The 12,957-nt window shown below is 39.8% G+C and overlaps 1 protein-coding gene across 6 annotated transcripts in view; it reads left to right on the top strand.

Moving 5' to 3' along the window:
- IL5RA (interleukin 5 receptor subunit alpha) overlaps positions 1-12,957 on the top strand; it is a 51,411-nt gene that overhangs the window by 27,425 nt on the left and 11,029 nt on the right. Inside the window, exon 11 of one of the 6 annotated variants that reach the window (XM_027863937.1) lies at positions 2,010-2,127. The exons of the other annotated variants lie outside the window; for them this stretch is intronic. Within the exon in view, the coding sequence (XP_027719738.1) occupies positions 2,010-2,029 (20 nt within the window). The 3' untranslated portion in view covers positions 2,030-2,127. Of the gene's footprint in view, positions 1-2,009; positions 2,128-12,957 lie in introns of those variants that run through there. 6 annotated transcript variants of the gene reach the window in all.

Below are 12,957 nucleotides of genomic sequence, written 5' to 3'. Positions count from 1 at the left end.
CCCCCAATAGAATATGAGATCCTTGAGGGCAGGAACTGCTTCATTTTTCTTTGTATCCCCAGGTCCTAGAACAGTACCTGACACATAGTAGGTGCTTAATAAATGCTTATTAATTGATTGTATGGATGGAATGTCATCTTGGAGTCAAGAACTAAAGGCAAGGATTGGTTAAGTCACTTATATATGACTTGAGAAAAGTTCCAGACTTTACTATGGCCCATCTTTCTGACAGGATAATTATCTCAGCCCCTATTTACCCCAAGAGATAAGTGTAGTTAAGGTGGGCCATGATACTCAGGCACATTTCCATTCTTTCTCTTTGAAGCAAATAGGACCCTTGAAACCTGAAAATGCAGCCATGCCTTCTTGAAACGGACTAGTTGTCCCCTTTGGACTGGTCAACTCAGTGCCAGGGTTTCTGCTGAGCCAGGTGGTGAGACAACAAGAAATTCAATGAGCATTCCCCATGGAAATGGGAAATTAAAAAAAAAAAGTGACCTATTACTTCTGTCACCATGCTTCCCATTTGGCTTCTGGGAAGAATGGGAAGAAGCCCTGATATTTCACTTTCTGTGTTTGTCAGGAAGCACACATTTAATCCAAACCTGTGAGTAGTGCTCCCCAGGCTGACCCTAGACAGAGATGGAAGAGGCAGATGCCTTTGAAGTAGAATTTGAGGGGTACAGAGAGGCCAGCTAACTCCCAAATATCTACCCCCACCCTACCCACTCCAAATCTAGACCTCTTTTCATGGCACGGGCTGATTTTCAACGTAATGCACTAATCCTTATCCTACAAGTGTTCTGACTTGATTATCTCAGAATAGGACATCCTGTTCTGTTTAGGGAGTGGGGAGTTGGGATGGAGAAAGGTTTGGAGTATGATGCTTCATCCTGGGAGGGGCAAACCGGCACCATCTTGGGGACCAGGAATAAGGGTGCTGGAGGGAAGAAAGAATGAAGAAGAAAAGAGTCCAAAAGACAAGAAGTCTAACAAAGCCCTCTTTACCCACACCATTTTGCTCACAATCAGTCCTGCTCTTTTTGCACACTCAATTTGTCCTAGTCCATCCTCACATATACATAGGGCTAGCAAATGGACTGTTTCTTTCATTGGCATCAGGAATTTTCTGCAACTTATATTCGTAGAGAGAATAGCATGATGCCTAGCATAATAAGTGCCTGTTAATGGGAGCTTAATAAATATTTATGGACTGATGGATTGTAGAGAGTTGTCTAGGGCAGTGAGAGTGGCTTGCCCAAGGTCACACAGCCAATTGGTGTCAGAGGCCAGACGAACCTAATAATAAGAAGAGTGGGGCAAGGAGGAGGAGGGGAACTCAGCTGGGCACTGATCTTTATAAAACTTTGTTCATTTTAAGATACCTTATGTAATTCCTAAAGGACATATACATTTTGGTCTGATTCTCTTGATTACTTGATTTTTTTCCCTGTAATATTTTACATTTTATAGCCTGGACTACAGGGATATTACTAGAGTGGCCAAAGATCCCTCCCTACACACGTCAGTAGGGGAGCTGGAAACTAAACTGAATCCCCTTTTAATGAAAGTTGCAAGTTCTGATGTGGCAAGCGAAGAGCTTTTAACTCAAGACTTGGGAGATCTGGATTCTAGACCCAGCTCTGTCCCTGACTCTATGTGACTTTGGACAAGTCACTTCCTCTGTCTGGGCCTCCATTCCTTCCTTTTTGAAATGAAAAAGTTGGAACAAACGATCTCTCAGGTCCCTTCCAAATTTAACCTTCTCCAATTCTATGCCCTGCATCACCGCAGCCCAGCTGTGCAGAGAATAAAATTGGTATTTGTAATGAGATTTTATTTTGAGCCTCCCTTAATTTATTATTCACTTCCTGCCTTGGATATTTCTTATCATTATTGTTTCCTAAACAGCAGCTTCCTCGTTTGAATCGAGGCTCATTATCATTTCCCTCCAGGTGTACTTCAATGCTGTTATCTATAGTAAATCCCATCTCATTTATTTCCACCAGGTTCTGAGAAGATGAGCTGATTAATATTCCTACTTGCCTTATAAATCCATCCTTTCTGGAATTTACTCTCCTGCTCAGTTTAGGATCATTAGTGAATTTAATCAATGCAGGCTTTCCATTTTCATCAAGATGATTAATAAACATAATAGGAAGTCCAGGCCCCTCTGGGACATTGTGCATGACTGTTCTTTACCCCTTGAGGGGACAGTAATAATTATACTCTGCTTGGGGCCGATCAGGCACTTTTTTTCACCTTCTCATTCTTCTCTACTAAATCACTCTCTCCTCCTCTCCTACTTTGTCTTCTAATTGGCATCCTACAGCTGACCATCTGGGTACGAGATGGTAACAGCATCAAATGAGATAAAACTTGAGGTCTTGCAAACAGTCTCATGGAGGCCTCAGCCACCCTAACAGCTTTAACTTACCTAGTCCTTATGATTTCTCCATAAGTGAAATGTTATTGAACAATCAATTTCACATATGTTATTTTACTTGATCCTCATAGCAACCCTGTGTAAGGGGCTCAGGCCTGTGCTATAACTGTTATCCTGGGGAAAAGGGTGTGCCTTAGTGAGATGTTCAGCCATCCAGCAGATGGAGGGGTATATAGCCATTCACTTTTTTTTTCCCACGTAAAACATATTTCCATATTAGTCATGTTGTGAAAGAAAACACAGAGGAAAAAAAAAAAACAAGAAAAATAAAGTAGCAAAACAGTATGCTTCAATCTGAATTCAGATTCCATCAGTTCTTTCTCTGGAGGTGGATAACATTTTTAATGATAGTTCTTGTAGAATTGCTTGGATCTTTGTATTGCTGAGAATAGCTGTTGTTAATATGTACAACGTTTTCCTGGTTCTGCTCACTTCACTCTGCATCAGTTCATGTAAGTCTTTCCAGTTTTTTTCTGAAAGTATCCTGCTCATCATTTCTTGTAGCACAATAGCATTCCATTACATTCATATACTACAACTTGTTCAGCCCTTGATGGGCATCCCTTCAATTTCCAGTTCTTTGCCACCACAAAAAGAGCTGCTACAAATATTTTTTGCACATATAGGTGCTTTTTTTTCTTTTTTTTGTAATCTCTCTGGGACACTGGACTAGTAGTGGTTACAATCCTTTGTAGCCGTTCACTCTTACATCACAGGTGAATTGCCCTAACTGCTTCTGCAGCTATGGATAGACTGGGTATATCAGAGGCTGCCTGCAGCTGCTACTCCCCTGGAATGGGAGCGTAAATAACAAGAGGCCCCTGGGTATTCCATCAAACCAACCCAAACCATTCCAGAGACTTTGTAAACAACTTCCTCCCAGATGGGGAAACACAGGCATCATGCCTGGAGGAAGCTCACTCCCTTGTCTCATTCATGCTTAAAGCATTGGGAAATGAAAACAAAATGAAAATCTCTGTCCTGCTGCTATGGAGAAAGAAGGGAAGGGGTTTTCTCACAGCTATCCCTCTGTTGCTGGGTCCCCTGTTTTATAGTCAGCAATCAGTGTCTCCATTTCCCCCACCCCAGGAGTGCAGCCACTAGCTATCAGGGTTCTTAATCTGAGCTCACCCTGTATGTCCAGAGCTTCAAGGCTGTTGAGGTTAAGACTCTAATTTTGCTGAAGAGAAGATTGAGGCTCAGCATGATTTGGTGACATATCTAGTAACTGGCAGAGGTCCTCCTATAATAGGTATGTGCCTTCCACCCCTAAGATATAACCTTGCATTTCCTCATTGATGACAAATTCTTTGAGAGTGGATTTGATTTTGGGAAATAACCAAGGAGCATTCAGAGCCAAGTCTAATGTACACAGTAAATGATCCAAGGATCAAAAATCTCAGTCCTGCTTTGAGTTCCATGGTTTGCATCTCTGAATGTCATGTGCTTTTCATCTGTAAATTGACAAGTTTGGGCTAGATGACCTATAAGGTCCTTTCAAGTTTAAGATCCTAGAAGTCTATGATTTATCAAATTAGCTAATTTCTGACCGGGGCTACCAGGTGGTATAGTGAATTGAGTGTTGAGCCTGGAGTCAGGAAGACTTATCTTCCTGAGTTCAAATCTGGCTTCAGAAACTTACTAGCTGTGTGACCTTGGGCAAGTCACTTAATCCTGTTTGCCTCAGTTTCCTCATCTATAAAATGACCTGGAGAGGGAATGGTAAACCACTCTAGTATCTTTTCCAAGAAAACCCCAAATGAGGTCATGAAAATTTGGTCAAGACTGAAAAAATGACCGAAACAACTGAACAAATCTCTGACTTTGAAGTCAGAGCACCTGGGCAAGCTTAACAAAAGTTAAGCACATTTAACTTTTCTAGGACTCAGTTTTCTCTTTTGTAAAATGAGGGTATTAGATTAGATAGCCTCTCAGGTCCCTTTTCAACTCTAACTCTTTGATTATAATATTGCTTTGATTAAAAAAGTAACAATTACTATGAAATGATTGTGATAGACTGGAAAGACTAATATATTTGGAGTTAGAAGACCTGCTCTTGAATTCTTCTTTTTAATTCCCGGGTGACTTTAAGGAAATTATTTCACGTCTATCGGCTTTAGTGTTGCTGTTGCTGTTTCATTCTTTAAAAAGAGGAAATGGAACTAAATGATCCTAGAGGTATCTCACACCCCAACATCCACGATCTAGTGAAATGAGAGAAAAAGACCCAAATTCAATGCAGCAGTTGTAGTAGCCCAGCTAATCTCAAAGCATGGTCAATGGTACGCTGACGGTCCATGAAATCCTTTAATGGAGTTTGTGAGGTCGAAACTATTTTTATGATAATGCTAATACATTTTAATTTCTAACATCAATGGATATAACCCACATAAACAAAAACTCTTTGAAGCAGGGTTTCTCAATGATTTTTAAGAGTATAAAGGAATTCTGAGACCAAAAGTATAAGAATCTGTGCTCTAATCTGTAGCTTTGTACTCACTTCCCAATAAGCAGTTGAGATATGCTGTAGGAAATGGGAATTGTTGTCACTCAGTCAGTCAGTCAGCAAGCATTACTAGGTGTGCACTATTGGCCAAGTGTTGTTATTGAGTTGTTTCAGTCATGTCCTACTCTTCCGTGACCTCATTGGGAGTTTTCTTGGCAAAGGTATTAGAGTGGTTTGCTATTTCCTTCTCCAGCTCATTTTACAGATAAGAAAACTGAGGTAAACAGGAGTAAGTGACTTGTCCAGAGTCACACAGCTAGTGAGTGCATGAGGCCAGATTTGAACTCAGGAAGATGAGTCTTCCTGATTCCAAGCCCAGTGCTCTATCCACTGTACCACTTAGCGGCCCCTTGGCCCCGTTATTGGCCAGGCACTGTGCTAAATGCCTGAGGTATAGAGAAAGGTAAAAAAAGCCCTTATCCTCAAGGAGCTCACATTCTAATGGGGAAGAAAGACATGAACATAACTAGGTCCATAGCAGATACAGACAGGCAGCCTGATATTAGCAGGAAGGCTAGGACTCAGAAAACCCAAGTTCTAATTACGAGTGAGGAAATGCTCTCCACCAATGCAGCTCTGTTTCTGCTCTGCATCTTACAGTCTTGGAGATTCCTAGGTCATTGAGAAGTTAAATGACTTGCTCTGGGTCCCACAGGTAGCATGCGTCAGAGGTGGGGCTCAAATCCAGATCTTATTGAAACTAAACTCTCCATTCATTAAAACAGGTTGGATAAAGGTGCTGGTTTTTAGGCTGAGTAACATTCTACCGTTAGGTTGGATTGGTTCACTGATTAATCTTTCACTCTCCAGCATCACCTGGCACTGAGCATGGTCTAGAAGGAATCCTTTTAGACTGGGGGGTGAGGATGAAGAAGGGAAAGATCCAGACCCTGGGGAGATCCTGTCCATCTAGAAGGCAGCATGCAGCTATGAAGCACCTCAGGGGAATCAGAATTGGGGTGCAAAAGATGGCTTGAACCCACCTCACTATTTTGCTAGGCCCGGCCCTTCTATACTACAATACTTTCTGTTTGCCAAACATTTCACTCCCCAGTGGAAGTAGCAGTTTTATTTTTATCACTATTCAGCATCACCTGCTCTTCCTCAACTGTGCACTGTCTTATCTTTAGGGCTAACTTCCTATTTTCTCATTTTTTTTTTCAATTTTAAGACTTTCTTAACTTCCTGTATGTTATGTTTTTTACTATCTCTTGTTTACTAAAATCATTTATTTATTTATTTTTAGGATGCTCACGTTTGGGTCTAATGGTGAAATTTTAGTTCTCTGAATCTCATTATCTATCTTGCTCCCCACTCCCACCCCAATGTCCTTAATGAGACCCAAATACCCTATGTAAGAAAAGAATTTTGAAACCAAGAAAAAAAGTTCCCGAGGTAATGGGTTAGCACAGGAAAGTTTGTGTCTGAGCCAATGCCTTGACAAACTTTCTACTAGAGAAAGCATCTCTGAGCTTGTTTCTAATTGGCTCCCTCAGACAGTTTTGGTTTCCCTGATTCCAATGTACTCTTAATCTTCTCTGTCAGTCACCAGTCACCACAGTATCCTTACAAACTAAAAATTGGCTGTAGACTTTAATGTACTGAGGGAAATTTTGAGTGCCTAAGGGAGCAAATTAATGGTTGACTCAGGTTTAAAACGTGATTTTTAAACACCTAATTTTATTCAAAATGTGTGCATTGTGTATGTGATTTGTCAATCACAGATGCATTTGTACTAAAGGAGGAAAACAATTTTTTAAAAAATCTGTTACTATGTAAAAACAAAGGTGTTAGAATCATTCAACTGTGGTTGAATAACTGTGATTCATTGCTGACTGCCAGGGAATCTCCTGTAAAATTATTACTAATAACAAGTCTCTCTTCACCAAGAAGCCCGGGCCCTCCACTCTGTCATGGTGTACATTCCCCAAGGGTACGCCAGAATAGGCTAAAGTGTGACACTCCCCAGCAGCAGAAGCATCTGTGAAAATGAGCACCTGCTCTCACAACCAAGGACTGAAGATTGAGGGTGGGTCTCATGGAACTCAAGCTATGAATTGGAGGGTATACTCTAGCAGGCTTATTAGTATTATTTTTAATATTCACCACATTTATTCCTATGTCTTTTTGGCTCATGGGACTGTGTCTGTGGGGAAACTTCAGCACTAGCCAAAAGACTAACAGGATTTTAAGTTGGAATGGGTCTTAGAGAAGATCTAGTCCAGGGGTGGGGAACCTACTGCCTTGAGGCCACATGTGGCCTTCTAAGTCCTCAAGTATGGCCCTTTGACTGAATCCAAACTTTACAGAACAAATAAAAACCCCACCCCTGATCTAGTCTAACCCTCTAATTTCTAGTATAACAAAACTGAGGCCCAAAGGGATAAGATTAGCCTCACACTAGTGAGGAGGCAGAGCTGGGGCTGGAAATCCTATCTCTATCCAGCCTGAAGGATTGATTGACCAGTTTCCTTGCTTGAAGGCTTCTTGGACCAGTGGTAAAATCAGTTCTTGTAAGGCCCATTTCAAGGCGTTTCTTTCCTGGCTTCTATAATGAGATAGAGATCTCCATGCTTTCATTGGGCTCAACAGTAGTTTCCTTGTGTTGTCTTTTCATTCTGATATCTCAGCTCTCTCTTTTCTCTTGCTGTTCCCGTTGTTTGAATCTTTACTTTGGTTCCTGACCTACAAAGTCTCCTGGACTTTGGTTTGGGACTCTGACTTTGTCTCAGAATTCTGAACCGGTCTGGTATCTCCTCTCTAATTTTTCCTTTAGTGATAGGATTGTCATACATATGTCTTGCTTCACATGTGGCCAGTGTCCTGAACCTGAGTCTGTTAGAGCCTTGCATTTGACTACCCCTCTCTATCTAGATTTGGGACATTTATCCCATTAATAAGGTGCAGAAAGGAAGGACAGCAAAGTGTAATAGGATACGCATGTTGGCAATTGGGAGGCCTAGCTGTTAGTCCCAGCTCTGCCAGGAACTAACCATATGACCTTATTTGGGCATCAAATGGAATTTCTATAATAAAAGGGAATTGGTCTAGGCGATTTTTAAGGTTAATCCAGTGAGGATTTATTGAGCTTATACTGCATGTAGAGAGAACAGGTACTAGGGAAGATACAGAGTTTAAACAAGACATGGACTGATCCTTCCTGGAATTTGCAAATATCTGCTGCTTTTAGCATTCTGAAAATGTAGGTAACTGCTTATGTGATATAATTTGAAGAATGCTTAAGGATCTGTCTTCCTTCAAATATCGCCCCTGGGATGGTAATGGTGCCTGGAATTCTTAGCATAAGAGAATCCTTCCTTCTGTGGTAAAACAGTGTCTTTGGAAGGCCCTTGGTATAATGAACATGTTACCTAGTAGGGCTAATACATTTGAAATCCATTAACAACAAGCTTAGGGATCAGAATTGCCATTCTTAGTTTGTAGGCAATACAAAACAGGTGGTGAGCTGGATTCAATCCTGTGGGCCATAGTTTTCCGACCCCTAAGCTAGATGAACATATCATTAACTAGCCTCAGGGAGCAGTACGCTATGACGCATTTGATGGGGGTGTTATTGGGAAGGAATACATATTTGATAGAACACTGGTTGTGGGTAGCTGTGATAATCAGCAAAATTACTACAATCAGCTACATCCCCAGCAATAGGGATGGAAATATGATGGATTTCAAATGGTCATTATCCCTTGCTAGGGAAAACCAGGACACACACACACCAGTAATCCATTTCATTGGCCTTTACTAACCCAGGATCACCTGGGGGAAGCAGGCCTAGAACCTAGATCTTTCACTCCACTTGAAGTACCTTTGGGTTTGTTGTATGACCCTACTAGATTGATTTGGTTCTCAGGTCAATTTCCTGAAACATGAACAGATTCACATTTCCAAAGGATCAGCTAGTACATACATCTTTTTGGTCATTCATGGATTTGGGACCAGTTATCCAATAATGTTAACCTGCTTACACTACCCTTTAGGAATAAACACAAAGAACAGGGATTTTTTTTTTATGTAGGCCATTTAATGCTGACATTCTTCCTCATTTTGGTAGCTAGCTTGTAATAGAGAGATATTGGGTTTGGAGTCAGGAAGACACAAGTTCAAATCCAGCCTCAGAAATTACCTATGTAGGCACTTTAAAAATGTTTATTGAGTTACTTGACTGGTTGATGCTGGGCAAGTCAATTAAGTTCTTAGCCTTAATTTCCCATCTATATAAAAGGTATAATAATAGCACATACTTCTCAGGGTTGTTGTGAGGATCAAATAAGATAATATATTATCATTTATCCAAGAGGTCTATTTTTAGATCAGAAACCTAATCTATGATCAAGATGGAAGCATTGAAAGGTCATATTTCCATGGGCAGGCTAAGATGGGTTGGCCTCATAGGATAGCCACCTCACCTCTAAAGTCTGTGTGGTCTGAGCTAACTTGGCTCTTTGAGGTCCAGGCACTTGTTGGAGTTCTCACTGTTTTCCCCACACTGAAACCGTAACATAGTATGTAAAGCAAAGGGCCCTGAATTTCCCATGGTTCTATGTTTTCCAACTGTGTTTAATTGAGGTACTGTAGATATTAGGGAAATAAAGTCAGATCCTGTAAATATTCCTAAAGTGTTTTTTTTTTCTTTCTTGGCCCTGGTAACAATAGCAGATATTTAAATAGCACTTTAAGAATTGGAAAGTACTTTGCATACATAATCTCATTTAAACCTCAAAACAACCTCCATGAGGTTGGTATTGTAGGCATAATGATCTGTTTTATGGATGAGGAAATAGATTCTGAAAGGTTATGACTTATCTATGGTCACACCATTAGTAAAGGTCAGAGGCAGGATTTGGGTCAGGTGTTTCCTGATTCCATGTCCAATGTTCTTTTAGTTATGCACATCTTTACAATCCATTGACTGACTTTATTCCTCATTCCCAAGATGCTCCATTTCCTAACTTGGAATATTTTTTCGGGCTATGTCCTCTGTACCTGGAATGTTCTCCCTCCTCATCTCTGCCTACTGGCTTCCCTGTCTTCCTTTAAGTCCCAGCCAAAGTCCTAGCTTCTATAGGAAGAAGCCTTTCCCAATCCCTTTTAATGCTACTAATGTGGATATTCCGGAGTATGAGTTAGAGACATAAAAGAGCTTCTAGACCAGTAATGCTTAAAATGGGATCCATGTAAACTTGTTTTTTTTTTTAATTATAACTGTATTTTAATATCACTGGTTTCCTTTGTAGTTCTGTGTATTTTATTTTATCCATTTAAAAACATTATTCTGAAGACTCCAAAGGCCATTTCACCAGATGGTCAAAGGGGTCCATGACACACAAAAAGTTAGGAACTCATGTTTTAAACCCAACAACCTATTCTCTTCCTGAGACCTAGTTCCATGTAACCATGGTTTCCATGTCTTCAAAGTCTTTAATGGCTAGCACAAATCATTTCCACTTTCTTTGATTAACTATTCTTCCTCAAAGTAACCAGGCCAAGATTGGAGAGATAGCTGAGATAGGGTTTAGTGTTGGTCAGACCCTCTGCTGAGAGATCAAAGATTGTACTAAGTCTCGTCTGACCTTCCTTTATCAACTATATTGGGAAGTGATATGGTACAAGGAAGAAATAACAGTAGATTTGGAATCAAAGGATGTGGGTTTGAATCCTGCCTCTGCCACTGACACCCCAGGTGAACTTGGCTTTGGATAACTGACATGTAATCCCTTAATTGGACTATATTTGAAGTCTTTTTAGCTTAGTAGGACCTTGTATTCCTAGAATATTGTATCACTACATCATCCCACCGAGGCATCTGAGTACTGTGCCTAGTTCCTTCTTTTGTACATTGGAGGATGGGACTTAATGACTTTTAAGGTATCTTTCAGCTCCATTTGTGATCCTATCACCTGTGTGACTTTGGGAAAATCATTTTACTTCTCTGTCTTCAGTTTCCTTATCTATAACATAAGAGTGTTGGACAAGATGACCTCTTAAGGTCCTTTCAGTACTAAATCTATGAAGGATTCTAGGCTTCTACTTTGATAATGGCAAAGGAAGAATTCTCCCTTGGTTTATCAAGAGGATAGTTGAACTGAATAACAAGAGTGGTTTAACTGAAAAGATTTTTGTAATCATGGTTAGAAGCAAACAGCATTGTTATCATGATTTGGCATGACTCTGGGGTGTGTGGAATTGCTCAATTTGAGATGCAAACACAAGTGAGTGTGTGGTTTTGATAATATCTGTGAGGATCTCCAATTTTTGCTGCTGGGCCAAATTCTTTCCATTTCAAGCTCTGTGAGGAAAAAAGTTTTACAATGTAGGTTTATTTTTGTGGTTTAAAGGTTTTTCCCTCTCCAATAAATATGAATGACAGATTTTTAAAAAGAATATCCTCTTACTTTTTTTAAGCAAGGAAAGGCAGGTAGCAGACTGTTCAATAGTCAGCCAGCTGGCAAACATTTATCAAATGCTTACTATGAATACAAAAAGAGGCAATCATTAATAGAAGCACTAGGCATTCTTCACTTTCCTCCCCTAAAGTCCCACTCTGATGCTTCCCATTAGATTATAAACTCCTCTAGTAGATAGTAAGTTCCTTGAGGGCAAGGTCTATCTTTTGCTTCTTTCTGTATCTCCAGAGTTTAGCACGGTGCCTGGCACATAGTAGACACTTAATAAATGCTGATTAATTGATTGAGAATTGAATGGAACCTGTATTCTGGAGGGCCAAATCTATTCAACATAAGCTCTGGCAGTTCATACAAGGTATGGTCCCAGAAATTCAGGTCAAGCCAATACACATTTATTAAGCACCTATTATGTGCCAGGCATTTTGCTAAGCAATGGGGATACAAAGAAAGGCAAAAACATGGTCTCTACTCTCAGGTAGACCACATGTTAATGAAAATATATTGTATGTCTGCTGTTTGAGGCCTAGACTTGTTAAATTTTAGAAGGCTCATCAGTAGGTTGATTACAAAAATTGATGAATTTTTCAGCCAAAGAAATTTACAAAAAAAAATTTCTACTAAATTGTCTAGAGTTTGTGATCTATGTTGGTCGAGGTTGGACCAACACTGAAGAAATCAATTCAATCTTTTTTTTTTTTAATGTGCCTACTACATACCAAGTACTGGAGATATAAAGAGCTTGTATTCTATAGGCAGAAACAATGTGCTCATATGTAATGACATAAGATATGCAAAAAAAGAAATCTAAGGCAATTTTGTAGATCAAGCCACTAGGACCTGGACCTAGAAAGGCTGCATGTGGAAGGTGCCTAAAGCCGAGCTTTGAAGAGATTCTAAGAGGCAGGGCCAGGAAGAGAAGAATCAGTACCTGACATAAGCAGTAAGCATCTCTAATCTGAGCAGGCTGGAGAGGACACAAACAAGCAACATGAATTCTGTCTGAGCCTCAGTTTCCCCATTGGTTGAAAACAGCAAAGACTTGTTATAAACCTGTGTGCAGAAAGCACAGTGTTAAATCCTGGTGGAGATATATTTAGATAAGACTGCACTCATGGATTTTATAGTCACGTAGGGGACCATTGTACATATGAATTCATCTATTTGTCTATCTATTTGTCTTTATCTTATATCTCAAATCTCTGTCATCTCTCTCTCTCTATCATCTGTCTATCTAGACATTTGTCTAATAATAATAGCTAGCATGTATATAGTGCTTTAAAGTTTGCAAAACACTTTACAAATAATTCATTTTATCCTCACAACAACACTGGGAAGTAGGTGCTTTTATCATCCCCATTTTACAGATGAGGAAACTGAGGCAGGTAAAGATCAAGTAACTTGACCAGGGTTACCTAGTTAATAAGTGTCTGACAGATTTGAACTCAGGTCTTCTTTATTCTAGGGACAGACTTCTATCCACTGAATCATCCAGTGATCATTATTCATTATTATACATTATACTACTATATATTATATTATATTATATTATATTATATTATATTATATTATATTATATTATATTA

This window comes from Vombatus ursinus, unplaced genomic scaffold, assembly GCF_900497805.2.
Source record: "Vombatus ursinus unplaced genomic scaffold, bare-nosed wombat genome assembly UNPS02014773.1, whole genome shotgun sequence".
Classification (NCBI taxonomy): Eukaryota; Metazoa; Chordata; class Mammalia; order Diprotodontia; family Vombatidae; genus Vombatus; species Vombatus ursinus.
The sequence above is the reverse complement of the archived record's forward strand: the minus strand, read 5'-3'. Positions and strand labels throughout refer to the sequence as shown.